Source organism: Gossypium arboreum, chromosome 11 (assembly GCF_025698485.1).
Source record: "Gossypium arboreum isolate Shixiya-1 chromosome 11, ASM2569848v2, whole genome shotgun sequence".
Classification (NCBI taxonomy): Eukaryota; Viridiplantae; Streptophyta; class Magnoliopsida; order Malvales; family Malvaceae; genus Gossypium; species Gossypium arboreum.
The window spans coordinates 121,780,068-121,794,681 of record NC_069080.1 but is presented as its reverse complement, the minus strand read 5'-3'; the positions used below and the strand labels follow the sequence as shown (position 1 = coordinate 121,794,681).

The 14,614-nt window shown below is 28.0% G+C and overlaps 2 protein-coding genes across 2 annotated transcripts; both read left to right on the top strand.

Annotated features, from left to right (window-relative positions):
* Positions 1 to 2,916: 2,916 nt before the first annotated feature.
* Positions 2,917 to 4,605, top strand: LOC108482418 (stemmadenine O-acetyltransferase-like). Its single transcript, XM_017785545.2, has one exon. The coding sequence runs from the start codon at positions 2,997 to 2,999 to the stop codon at positions 4,368 to 4,370; it is 1,374 nt and encodes a 457-aa protein (XP_017641034.2). The 5' UTR covers positions 2,917 to 2,996; the 3' UTR covers positions 4,371 to 4,605.
* A 5,965-nt stretch (positions 4,606 to 10,570) lies between these two features.
* Positions 10,571 to 13,597, top strand: LOC108473233 (probable carboxylesterase 15). The gene is made up of 2 exons (XM_017774757.2): positions 10,571 to 11,308; positions 13,146 to 13,597. The coding sequence occupies exons 1-2, from the start codon at positions 10,575 to 10,577 to the stop codon at positions 13,450 to 13,452; spliced, it is 1,041 nt and encodes a 346-aa protein (XP_017630246.2). The 5' UTR covers positions 10,571 to 10,574; the 3' UTR covers positions 13,453 to 13,597.
* Positions 13,598 to 14,614: the final 1,017 nt, after the last annotated feature.

The window sequence follows — 14,614 nt, the reverse complement described above, 5'->3', positions numbered from 1 at the left end:
TTCACAAAATTCACATTTCAACCCCTCAATTTACAATTTTCACAATTAAATCCCTATTTGACATTTTTCTCAAAAATCACTTTACAAAACATTAAAAAATCTATCATCAAGTTTTCATATTTTATCATTAAACATCCAAAAGCTCAAATAATCATCAATGGCACTTCAAAAAATCATGAAAAATTTTAAAAATTAATGCACGGGCTAGCTAGAACACGAAGCAACGATTTCAAAAACGTAGAAATCATTAAAAACCGAGCAAAGACGAACTTACAATTAGCAAGAGCAATGGCCGAACCTTCAAACCCTAACAATGGTGTTTTTTTAACCTCTTATTTTTGGCTAGAAGAAGAAAGATGGACTAAATCTCTTTTTATTTTTCATTTAATTAACTTGTATTTCACAATTACCAAATTAACCTTAACATTAAACCATTAAGTAACATCCAAATAATGTCCATAAATATCCAATTAAAAATTTAATGGTCTAATTACCATTTAAGGCCATCATATTTTAAAACCAAGGCTAATTGACACATTTAACTAATAGAATGCAACTTTTACATTTTACGCGATTTAGTCTTTTTTCTCAAATTGAGCTATTATACGATAAAATTAGCTCACAAAATTTTCACACATATCAAATAACATGCTATAAACATCAAAAATAATATTAAAATAATTTTTTGACATCAAATTTGTGGTTTCAAAACCACTATTCTGATTTAGCTGAAACCACTAACCCTAAAATCGGGCTGTTACAGTATTGACCTTAAATTATTTGACACATGTTCACACCCTTTGTTATAATAGACATCGATAATGGCAATAGAACGGTCACAAAGCAATAAAAAAAGGAAAAATAAAACATAGAGATTTTACGTGGAAATCATTTTGGGAAAAAACCACGGGTAGAGGAGGAGAAATTTATTGATGTTAAAAATTGAATGATACAAGAAGAGTTCCGACTACATCTATTTAAAGGTTGAAAAATCCTATTCTAATCAATGTTAAATAGAAGAAGCGTAGTTCTATACAGTTTCTACTTGTGTGGCATGGTCCGTACTGCAGGGACTCCGCCTCAACACCCTCGGTCACAACCCCAGTCCAGTTTTGTGCTTAATAGGGATCTGTGGCGGGCTTCGGCCTCTTGCCCCCACAGATCCCCTTATTTTCCACTATATTTATTTCTTCAACAAATGACGAGATTCGGGTGATACAAACTCTAATCCCCTTTTTGATTTATTCACTTCATGAATTCTTTAAACATCGGCAGTTTCATCATTTAATCCCTTTTCTAAATATTATAAATGAATATAATTCAATAGATATTTACAACAAATTAATAATTAATATAATTTAATAAATATCTACAATAAACGAGATAAAAACTAATTATATATATAAAGTCATATTGATTGTATTCAACAAAATATTTACTTTTTAATAACAATTTAAATGTAAAAATTAAACATTAATTATAAACAAAAAGACATATAACAAATTTAAATACTTAAATTTAAATTTAAAATTTTTCAACATTTGTAAAATAATGTAACTACTGTTTCTTGATTATTCAAAATTAAAATTAACATTTTTAAAATTGAAAAAAAATTCAGCATTTTAAAATATTTAAATTTATTTAGTGCTTAAAAAGTATATGTTATATTTTATAATTAAAAAATTTATTTATTACATTTTATAATTAAAAATGTGTATTGCATTTTATAATTAAATATATGTATTTAAAAATATTGTTGTTTTTCAAATTTTTTAGTATTTAATCCGTGTAATATTCCTTTTTTAAAAAAATCATAAAATTATGGCTTTGATAAAGATTTTGTATAGTTTTAATTCTGGTTAATAATTAAAAATTGTTTATAACATTTAATGTATAAAATTCTGGTTAACTATTCATTTGTCATCATTTTAAATATATCACTTAAGATTATTTCTAAAGATTTTGTAATATATACATCTTATGTATATATTATATGACTAATTTTCTTATCCGTGCAATGCACGGGTTAATTGAGTGTATTAATTTAACTTAATTATATTATTTGTTAAAATTTAGAACAAAATTTGAATATATTGAAAAATTAAAAGATGACAATAATTGTACAGCATAAATTATATATATGTATATATATATATGAAGTTATATACTAATTTTATTCAACAATTTTTTAAATATTTACCTTTTAATACTAATTTAAATGTAAAAATTAAACATTAATTATAAATAAAAAGACAATAAAGTAGGATATAATAAATTTAAATATTTTAAATATTTTAAATATTTTTAAAATAATTTAATTATTATTTCTTGAATGTTCAAAATAATTTAAACATTAACATATTTTAAAATTAGATAATAAGTTTTTAGTATTTTTAAACAATTTTTTTTAAAATTATTTAATTAGGTGTTACATTTTATAATTAAAATGCATATTGCATTATTATAATTAAAAATATGCATTTCAAAAAAGATATTGTCGGTCTTTTTCAATGTTTTTTTCAAAATATATCATAAAATGGGTTTTGTATAATTTTAATTCCTAGTTAATAATTAAAAATTGTTTATAACATTTATTACCATAAATAATAATTTTCATTTAAATTATGAGATATTTTATATTAAATTAATACATAAAATGTTGATGTATAAGTAAAGATATTATCTATTTATTATCGTTTTAAATGTCACTCGGATTATTTTTAAACTATGATTCAATATCATTTTATCCTTTTCAAGAGAAAGAATCATAAATTAAATTTTCTTCGTTTTTTTCAGCTTTTTACTCTTGAAAAAAATTTAAAAATTTAAATTCAATTAAAAATACTAAAAATTGGAAGAAAAATTTAATTTGTTATCCTTATATTAGAAAGCGATAGAGATGAAAATTTTAGAATATAGCCAACTTTTCTGTCAAGTTTGTGTTAAAAGTTATATTGCTTTTAACAGTGACTGGCTTAATCATTCTGCCAAAGAAAATGGTTATGGAGGTCGAAATAGTTTCCAAACAACTTATCAAACCCACTTCTTCAACACCTCACCATCTTACAACACACAAGCTTTCCTTTTTGGATCAGTTCGTTCCTTCGTCTTATTATCTTCCTACGGTATTCTTCTATGTGAACCAAGAAACAAGCATTCCACCAGCTGATATCATTGCCTCCAACTCCATGAGGTCCCAATTGCTTAAGGAATCTCTATCACAAACCTTAACTCTCTTTTATCCATTTGCAGGAAGGATCAAGGACCATCTTTCCATCGCTTGTAATGATGAGGGAGCTTACTATGTAGAGGCTAGAGCTAACCTTCCACTTTGTGCATTTCTCAACCTCACTGATTCATCTTATGTTTCTCAGCTCCTCCCTGAATCTAATTGGACTGAAACGAGTGCAGGAGGTTATATAGCCATGATACAAGTCACCACCTTTGCATGCGGTGGCATTGCTATTGGCGCATTTCTCTCCCACGTAATCGTCGATGCACCTGCCGCCGCAACGTTTGTCAGCAGTTGGGCTGCACTGACTCGAAAATGTGGTGAAGAAGCTCCATGTCCGAATTTCGACGCCTCTTTTGTCTTCCCACAGAGTGTGGAATACCCCAGGGAGGCAACCTATTTAGGAATGGTCAACCCATTTGCCAAAAAGGGAATATGGCAGTCGAGGAGAATTGTTTTTGATGCGTCAGCAATAGCTTCACTGAAGGCCAAAACAGCAAGTTCAAGTGTGCCATATCCAACACGGGTCGAGGTTGTTTCAGCCCTCCTCAGCAAGTGTATTATGGCTGCTTCCAAAGCAAAATCCGACATCCAGAAGTCAACTCTTATAACGCATGCAGTGAATCTTCGTCAAAGGGCTAGACCACAAATCCCAAATTATTCAATGGGAAACTTCCTATGCTTAGCAGCTGCACTAGTGACAGAAAAGGAGACACAGTTGGATAACTTGGTTTGCCATCTAAGGAAAGCAATAAGAAAAATAGACATTGATCTTATTACCGCCCTACAAGGAGATGGTGGATGGATTAAATATTGCGAGAACATGAAAGAGATAGGTAAGGCATCGCCTGGTACAAATGATAAGATTGATTTTATTGTGTTTAGTAGTCGGTGCAACATGGGTTTCTATGAGATAGATTTTGGGTGGGGAAAGCCAACCTGGGTTGCCTATGCCCCTAAAACCAAATCAAAAACTGAGATGGTGAATATGGTTTTTCTGATGGATACAAAGATGGGAAATGGAATTGAAGCATGGGTATTCTTAGAGGAGCAGCACATGGTTATGCTAGAGCAGAACCAAGAGCTACTTGCGTTTGGCATCTTGGAACCAAGTCCATTGAATTTAATAGTAAGTTAAGGTGGGTTTAGATGGACGATGTGTTTATTTGTGGTTAGTATAAAAATAATTATAGGTATAAGATTAGATATTATAAAAAATACCGTAACATAAGATAAAAAGTAAGATAAACACATTGTAGCGCATCCTACCGTTCATATATACTTATTTAATACAAGAACAAACAAAGTTAGCAAATGACACATATATACTTATTTAATATAAGGAATAAATAATCCAGTATTTGATACATAAATTGCAAAATACGCAGTACATACATTTTCTTTTGTTTGGTTATTATCTACAAAATATCATTTGTGCAAAGGAAAGAAAAACCAATAAACAAAACTTTGAGAATTTGGTAACATTAATTAGGGCTAAACGTTTCATCAGATTGAGTGAAAGATTTCAAATTAATTGAATTGATAAGTCGTATTTTATCATTTTAACTTGATTTGAAATTTTTTCAAATCGAATCAAGTTGAAATCGATCGAGTTAAATTAAAAAAAATTAAACATGTCAAATTAAAATTTTGTTACAATATAACTAATTTCATATTAGAGCCCATAAATTTGTAGTTAAATAAGCCTCTAATCTATGAATTTAGTCATCTAAACCCTTAATTCTAATTGAATAAGTTTTTATGGGTAATGCACTTCAGCGCACTCGAATCCATATCTTCTTACATTGACAAAAGTGTCCATACCAATCGAGTTAAGACTCAATTGACATACTTATATACATAGATCAAATATTAGAAGAGCTTGGCTAAAAATGAAAATACCATGTTCGCATTGTAGTTTTTTTTTTTTTTATATATTTGACGTTAAATTATTTGACACATGTTGACACCCTTTTTGACTTATTCACTTCATGAATTCTTTAAAAGTTGATAGTTTTACAATTTAATCCCTCTTTCAACTATTATAAATGAATATAATTCAATAGATATTTACAACAAATTAGTAACGAATTTAGTTCATTAAATATTTTCAATAAACTCATGCATCACATGGGATAAAAACTAATTATATATATAAAATATATATTAATTGTATTCAACAAATCATTTTAATCAAATATTTACCTTCTATAATACTAACTTAAATGTAAAAATTAAACATTAATTATAAACAAAAAGACAGTAAAGTAAGATATAACAAATTTAAAATTATTTTTTCAATATTTTTAAAATAATTTAATTATTATTTCTTGATTATTCAAAATTAAACATTGGCATTTTTTAAACTGAAAGAAAAATAATTTGTTAGTATTTCGAAATAACTTTTAAATATTTAAATTTATTTAGTGCTTAAAAAGTATGTGTTATATTTTATAATTAAAAATGCGTGTTGCATTTTATAATTAAATATATGTATTTAAAAATATTGTTTTTCCAATTTTTTAGTATTTAATCTGTGTAATTTTTTAAAAAAATAACATCATAGTTTTAATTTCAGTTAATAATTTATAACATTTATTGCCATAAATAATAGTTTTCATTTAAATGATGGGATCTATATTAGTTTGATGTATAAAATGTTGATGTATCAAGCAAAGGCATTATTCATTTCTCATCATTTTAAATATGTCACTTACGATTATTTCAAAAACCTTGTAATACGTATATTATATGACTGGTTATCTTACCCGTGTAATGCATGCGTTGATTGGGTGTATTGATTTTATTTAATTATATTTAATTGTTAAATTAATTTTAGTACAAAATTTGAATATTTTAAAATTAAAAGATAAATAATAATTGTACAAGTTAAGAATGCATAAATTATATATATATAAAGTTATATATTAATTTTATTCAACAAAATATTATTAAATAAATATTTACCTTTCAATACTAATTTTAATGTAAAAATTAGTAAAGTAGGATATAACAAATTTTAATTTTAAAAATTCAATACTTTTAAAATAATTTAATTATTATTTCTTGAATATTCAAAATTAAACATTAAATTTCAGTATTTTTAAACAAATTTTTTAAATTATTTAAATTTATTTAATGCTTAAAAAGTATGTTTACATTTTATAATTAAAATTATGTATTAAATTTTGTAATTAAAATATGTATTTAAAAAAAATAGTGTCGTTTTTTCAATGTTCTTTACGTACTTTTTTCAAAATAATATCATAAAATTAAAAATAATAAAATATAAACAAAGGGATAGGAAGTTGAAAAATATTTCTTCTGTGTCTCTTTTATTTTAATATATATGTAACTATCAAAATCTTTGTGTAGAAAACGTATCACAAGTGCGAGTGCTTTATAAATTTTGATTAAACTTTATGCTTGTGATCACTTTATTTTGTATTAATAAATACAACTAAAGTTGAATAATATTTTCTTTTACATATTTAAAATTAGCTGCCACTCTCTTGGACCACCACAATAATAATCATCATTTTTAGTATATTTCCTATGATATTTGCACACTCAATAAAAATAAATTTAAGAAAGGAATATATATCGAAAATTAATTATAAAAAAATATCAATATTACATAATTTAAATTTTATTTTGGTTAAGATTTTGGTATATATCATTGTGTTGGAGTGTTGGAGTTGAGAATGACGGTGGCTTACACCATAGATGGTGCGAATAGTCATTAAGGGTGATGATTTGTTTGAGTTGGGTGTTAGCTAGATGGATAATCTTATATCTTGTTGAAATGAGGTATTTCTTGGTGTAGGTTCCAATCGTCAAGCACTCTATCTCATATGTGCAAAAGAAAACATGGTAGATGTTAACTTAGAGACACTGTTGGAATCGATATGAGGGGACTATGCGAGATAATTGGATAGGCATCGCGAAGCTTAGAGAGGTGATGGATTGATAAATGATGATAGGAGCTTTTTCCTACATATCTTCTAGAGATTTTGTGGGCTCGTCTTACATGATGTGATATTTTAGCGAAGCAAACTTAAGATAATAACTATTCTCTTGATGAGGCCACAAGATTAAATTTCATCTTGTTTTTCTTTTAAGCATAGTTGTGAAATAGTTCAACAAGGAATATTACAGCGAGGGTATACAAATTTTCTTTTTTTAATAAATTTAAAATGATACATCGAAATACATAATTTTTTACCGACAATGTACTTTAACATGAAAACGAAATGTTTGAAGCATGCATTTGAACACCCAATTGATCTTCGAGAATGTGCTCCACATGAAATTTCACAATGATATTTTATGTGAGCATTGAAAAAGAAGATGATATGGACAGATCCCTTATAAACTAACCTTTATTTATTTATTATTAACCCTTATCTACCATTAATTAGTTTAATTATTCAAAGTTATGGGTAAATTAATACCATTGTATTTCACTTATTTTAACTGCTACTTTTCTTATTTAAAGAAAAGGGCCCTTTATGTAAAATATTTGATTAGTTAGGTCAATTCATATATTCTTCTTTAAGAAGTTTTATTTAATAATTTTGGATTCAAATGGATAAGTTTGTAACCTTTCACCTATTATTTTATAATATATATTTTTGAATTTGACTTTATTAATTATATGGAGTGTATTTCGTATTTCAGATGAAACAGAATCGACGTCGTGATAATTAAGGAAGAGCCGACGTCCTGACGATGCAACACACAATGTTCTGAAGAGAAGAACCCGTCGTCCCAACGACACGATATGGCAATATGTTCCCTACTCAACCAAGTTTTTCTTCTTTTAGTTAAACTGTGTTATATTTTTCCAGTCTAACTTTGATTACTCTAAGGGTGTTTTAGTCATATTTTTCACACGAATTTCAGCCTATAAATAGGCCATTTAGCAACCCTAGATAGTTTGGAATAAAAACAACAAAATTAAGAGAGAGTTTGCGAGAATTTCGAGAAAATTTTGTATTTCAAATTCGAGGTTTGTTTGTTTCTCCGTCTTGTACATACCCTTTCAATTTTTGCTATTTTTAGTGAATTTTTTATTTTACCCAGAATTTTTATCCTCTTTGAAAAAGATTTTTTCATATAAATGTTTGTGTCCAATTTTCTCGATTTTCATATGTGTTTGTTGCATAATTCAAGCAAATCCCAATAAACTAATTAGAATCTATGTTGCATTCGATAATAAAAAAGTAATCACATAAAGTAGTTCAATTCAAATTCAAAACTATTAAAATTCAAAAAATATTAAAAAATTCACAATTCTTAAATTTAAAAGACTTAAACTTAAAACTTAGTATGAATTCTTCTTCCAAACCAAAATAATAAGTTAATTTGTCACCCTAAAATTACTAGCTAGCCGCCTCTTATATCATTTAATTAATCTCATTCATACGTAACAATTCCTGACATCTCTTAAATCTTATTACAATAACTTATAATACTTAGGAAACCTTAAAATCCGTGTCATATTAAGTTTTCCATTTTAATGTCTATTTTACTATTTCTACATGTTTACAATATCATCCACTGTAGCCTTGTTATTCATCAAGTGATAATTCAGTTGAAATTAATATTATTATTAATGTAAAAATATGTAGATTCGAGTATGTTTAAGAGTATTATACTCATATTTAAAGGTTAAAGAGGAATTATAAATAATTCTAACCATTATATCAAAAATAAAAATAACGAATCGTGTTACACTTAAAAAGAAAATAAATAAATAAAGTAAGTTTGCATTGTAATTAAAATATTAATATCACGTGGGATCGATCCTCTCGCTTTCTAGAATTTTTATCTTTTTTTATGATTTGAAAAAGTAAAACATTCAATTTGAAAGTAAGAACGAATTTTTGTTTTAAATTATTAAATATGAATATAATTGACAGATGGATTTATTTGCTTATTATGCTTTAACAGATTTTTAACAGCGACAGCCACGAATTAAACTATTAAACAAGAATGGTCTAATTTAGCTTTCAGTCCCTGTACTCATCGAGCAGTTAAAATTTAGTGTTTTTATAATATTTTAATTAGGGATGACAAAATTCGAACCTATTCACTCCAAATGGAGTGGACATTTTCTTTTGGAAAGTGCATGTGGGATGGGGTGAATTTTTTTGGATAATTAATATGGAACGATTATGGCAATTGTTTGCTCTATCTTGTCTCGCTTCACTATATGAGATTATTATTTTATCATTATATATATAATTATTAAAAGGTAAAATGTAATAATGTGTTATAGAAAAAATCCATATATTTTATGTTTAAATAATTCTCTTTAAATATTTATTTATCTTTAAAAATTAAAAATATTAAAGATAAGTACTAAAAATTGAATTAAAATGGAGAGAGACAGGGATGGATATACATCAAACATCCGAATATACATCCATAATTAAACGCGATAAGTACAACTGAAAACAACATCATAGGAATTTCATTAAATTGGATTATGTGGTATTTTAAAAAGGCTTAAATAAAAAATTAGCCCTTAAACTATACTTAAATTATTTTTGAATTTCATTACTGATTTTGGTCCAAATCGTTGGTTCAGTAAAAAAAAAAAAAGAAAAAAAAAAGAAAAAGAAAAACTCATGAGTAATTAAAGTGCGATACGTGAAATTTTTAATTAAATAATATTTTCCCTTCTCTCTTATCCCACATTTCATCGTCTCTTTTGCCTTGTCTCTCATAACTGCCCACCCTCAGAGCTGCTCCTGGCCACTGTTATGACACTATATAGAAAAACTTGCTTATATGACACTGGCAGTGAAGAACGAAACAAAAAGAAGCTTAGAAATTACAGGGAACCAAGGAATATGGAAGCTGTGAAACTGGTTAATAAAAATGTCTTTCTAACCGTCCATTTCAACGGCCACAGTCTTCAACGATGCATATGCTTTGTAACCATCGGATTCCCCGAATTTAAGAAGCATCTCGGTTCATGGTTGTTTGGATGATCTTTCGAACATTATTAAACATTGTCATAACAGTCGTTGCGAGGGTGGACAGTCACGAGAGACAGGGGGAAAGAAGACATGAAAAGTGGGATAGGAGGGAGAAGGGGAAAATTTTTTTATTTAATTAAAAATGTGTGAGGATTAATTGACGGACTGCTAGTATAGAAACTAGAAATATAAATAAATATAAACCCCTTGTCAGAAACAGTGGATGAATCTTTAGAGCCAGCCCACACGGATCATGTTTAACATTTAAAAACCTAATAAATCCAATTTAGACTGTTTACTTACATGCATAATCCTTGTTTTAGTCCTTTCACCTTTCTATATATAGTGTGTTCATGACATTTTTCCTCTCTACCAAACAACAACAAACTTTCCCGGGAAAGTGTCAGAAAAAAATGGGTTCTCTTCCTCATGTCGTTGAAGATTGCTTTGGTCTCCTCAAGCTCTACAGCGATGGTTCCATTTCTCGAAACCCTGAAGTCCCATGCCCCACTCCTCTCCTCGACGACGACTCCGTCCTTTACAAAGACCTCCTTTTCGACGCCAATTGGAACCTCCATCTTCGTCTATATAAACCCTCCTCTTCCACTTCTCTTGAAAAGCTTCCGATCCTATTCTATTTCCATGGCGGAGGCTTCTGTTTCGGTTCCCGTACGTTCCCGCATTTTCATAACCTTTGTGTTCGCCTAACGAAGGCGTTTAACATGCTCGTTGTCGCGCCAGATCATCGGCTAGCACCCGAGCACCGGCTACCCGCGGCCTCTGACGATGCGTGTTTAGCTCTAAAGTGGCTGCAGGGACAAGCAGCCATGCATGGGAAGAATGTTGAAGACGTGGATACGTGGTTGACTGGGGTTGACTTTGACCGGGTGTTTGTTTTGGGAGACTCGTCTGGGGGCAACTTGGCTCACCATTTGGCTGTCAAGCTGAAGGCTGGTTCAATGGAGTTGGCAACGGTTAGGGTTCGAGGGTACGTGCTGGTGGCTCCATTTTTTGGTGGGAGTGTGAGAACAAAGAGCGAGCTAGAGCAGCCATGTGAAGCATTTTGGAACTTGGAGATGTATGACAGGTTAGGATCATAGTAATTTCACTCTCTTTTTTTTTTTTTTTCTTTTTTCTTTTTAATTAACAAATATTACAATCCAACCTTAGTTAATTAACAATTGGGTTAATTTCACCATCGTCAAACAATTGTTTAAATCTAAATTAATCTTCAAACTTCAGAACCTTCTAATGACTTGAACATTAAATATCAATTCCCAACTGACATAGATAATATTTGAAACATGTCATATCCTACAATGTTTTAATATGATATGTTAAAAAAAAGCAGATAATGTCGTTAATACACGTAATATGATCTACATAATATTTAAGTTGACATTTGATGTATAAATTAATAGATCAACTGACAAAATGATTTGATTGATATAATATTGATATTTTAACAAACTCGAATAGAGTATTTTAAGGTTTGAAAACTAATTTAGACTCTAAACAGTAGTTTACTAATGTCTAATGCAATTAATCCGGTAAAAGTACCAAAGAGACCTTATATTAAGAGTTAGATTACATTTTACCTCTTCTACTCAAAAAATAGGCAAATTAATCACTATACGTAAAATCAAAAAGCAAATGGGTCCATCTATTAAAAATGTCATCAATTTCTACTCTTAAAAACTAGGCTATGTACATCAACATGAGTTATACGTAGCATGTCACGTGAAACTGTCTGGTTATTCCATTAACGGCGTCAACTTTTAACAGTAGAAATGGATAAAATGTTTAACAAAAAGGATTACTTTACTTTTTGATTTAACCTAGAGGGATTAATTTATCAATTTTTGAGTAAAGAGAGGAAAATTAATCCTTAATAATTAATGGGATTGGAATACAAATTTCATTGAAAAAATTCCAAAAATTTTCATGGTCGGTTTATTCGATATTCTATAGAAAGGTAAAATTGAAGTTAAGGTAAACAATTGTATATATTCACTGCTTTTATCATATTTATTATTATTAATTAAGTCATGGTTGTTCCACTAATTGCAAGGATAAATTCCTCTTAATTTTCCACTTTAGATAAAAGCATTTTAGCCTACTTTCTCACACTTCTTTCATCTTCACTGTTCACTTAACATAAAACTAATTCATAATTTGAATGGAATATGGAGGACCTATCCCTTTCTTTCACAAAAGTTTAAGTATAAAACCTTAGAATCTTTCGGTGTTCCATGATTTTTGAACTGTCCAATTAACACATGAACAATTGAAAATTCTTTTTCAAAAAGGAATGAATGCGTAATGTCAAGAACATCCTTCAAATTAACGATGAAAGCATCTAGAGGCAGTTCCCTCCATTATAGGATTAAAATTTTGGTGGGGTTGAAATAAAAATATAAATTTTCAAGGAGGACTAAAAGGATTAAATTGAATTGCTAATATTTAAGAGGACCAAGATATGTTATATAACCATTTTATACATGTCTAATGAAGTGACCTTTCATTATATCAGAAAGAGAAGGCAATAAGCTTTGATCAATATAAATATGGTTTAACCCTTATCTATGCAGAAAGAACAAGCAATATGGGCAACTAATATAAATCAAAAATCTATTCAATGGTGGAAACAATTATGATTTTATGAGAATCTTTTGAATAGAGCAACCAAAAAAAATTGAAAACGATCGATGAATGGTCTAGTATTTTCGATTTTGCAGACTGAAACTAATGAATCAATTGTGAGGATAGGCCAACTAAATTGAAAAGTCACACTCAATGAAGGTCCCCTAAAATAAATGATTGGCTCTTTAATTTCCATGTGTATGTATATATTTCCCCCTCACCATGCTTACACAGTAGTCAGCATATGGAGAACTTTTATCTTGATGTTTTCTTTTTCATAGGTTTTGGAGGCTATCGATACCTGTTGGAAGTACTTTGGATGATCCATTGGTGAACCCTTTCGGGCCTTGTAGCCAAAACCTTGCGGAGGTGCCGTTGGATCCCATTTTGGTGGTAGTGGGTGGGGGTGAAATATTGAGAGATAGGCTTGAAGATTATGCTACAAGGTTGAAACAATTGGGGAAGAAGGTTGAATTTGTGGAGGTTGAAGGCCAACAGCATGGCTTTTTCACTGATCATCCTTTCTCCGATGTGGCTGAGAAAGTAATACAACGTATACGAGACTTCATCTTAGATAACTCCAATTGAAAGTCTTATATATAGTGGTTTCTGAATAATGTGTGTTATTTAGTAAATTTCTTTTATATATTTTTGGTGTAGATAGATATTTTTTCGTGTTATATTGTAAATCACTTATCTCTTTTGAAAGCGTAACTCATATTTCAAAAAAGAATTTTTATTATAAATAATGTTATATTTTATATAAAAATTAAATTCAATCAAGCCTAATATTATTATATTAATAATAAAATTTTAAATTTAAATTTTAAAAATATTAAAATGTTAACATCGAATATTATAATATCCAATACTATTAAAATACATATTTAATAATATAATTAATTGTTTTTAGTTAATTATTTAATAGTACAATTTTATTTTAATAATAAATTTTAACAATAATAATTTAAATTTTAAAATAATATTCTTAATATATTATTGGAAATTTTATATTAATTTTAATAATATATATATCATATTTAATAATAAATGTTTTATTGTATAAATAAAATATGGATATTTTAATTATATAAATATGAGTATTTATTTAAATTATGCTCAACTTCATTCATCCCTTCCAACTCTTATGTGTCCTTATCAACTCTCGTATATGTAATACATGTTATTTAAATTAAGTTTTAATTAGAGATTTTTATTATTAAGTTTATATATTATATTAATTATTATTTTATTATAAAATAAGTTTTATTGTCAAAAAATGCTACTATAATATTTTGTAATAAATATATTTATGTTGTGTTTATTTTACTAAGAACAACTTTTAAAAATGGTTTCAGGATAATTTGCCAAACAACGAAAAATATTTTATGCAAAATTATCCAAACACTAGAAAATATAAGTTTTTTCAGAAAATCAATCCATTTTTTGAAAGTTGTTTTTCAATAAAACAAACGAAACCTTAGTTATTTTTATTGTATCATGTAGTTATATATGTGAAATACTATATTAATACTATAGTGTAAAACCCTTTTTAGATATGTCAATGCCAACTTAAACCCAGAAAATTTTCCCGTCAACTTGAATTTGAACGTAATTCAATTCAATTTAATCATAAAAATAGATAACCTGAACTCAAATTGACTTAAAACATAAAATAATTTGAATCCAAAATAAATTGAACTTGAGTGATAGATTAAGAGAGATTGGCACAATACAAATTCAAATATTC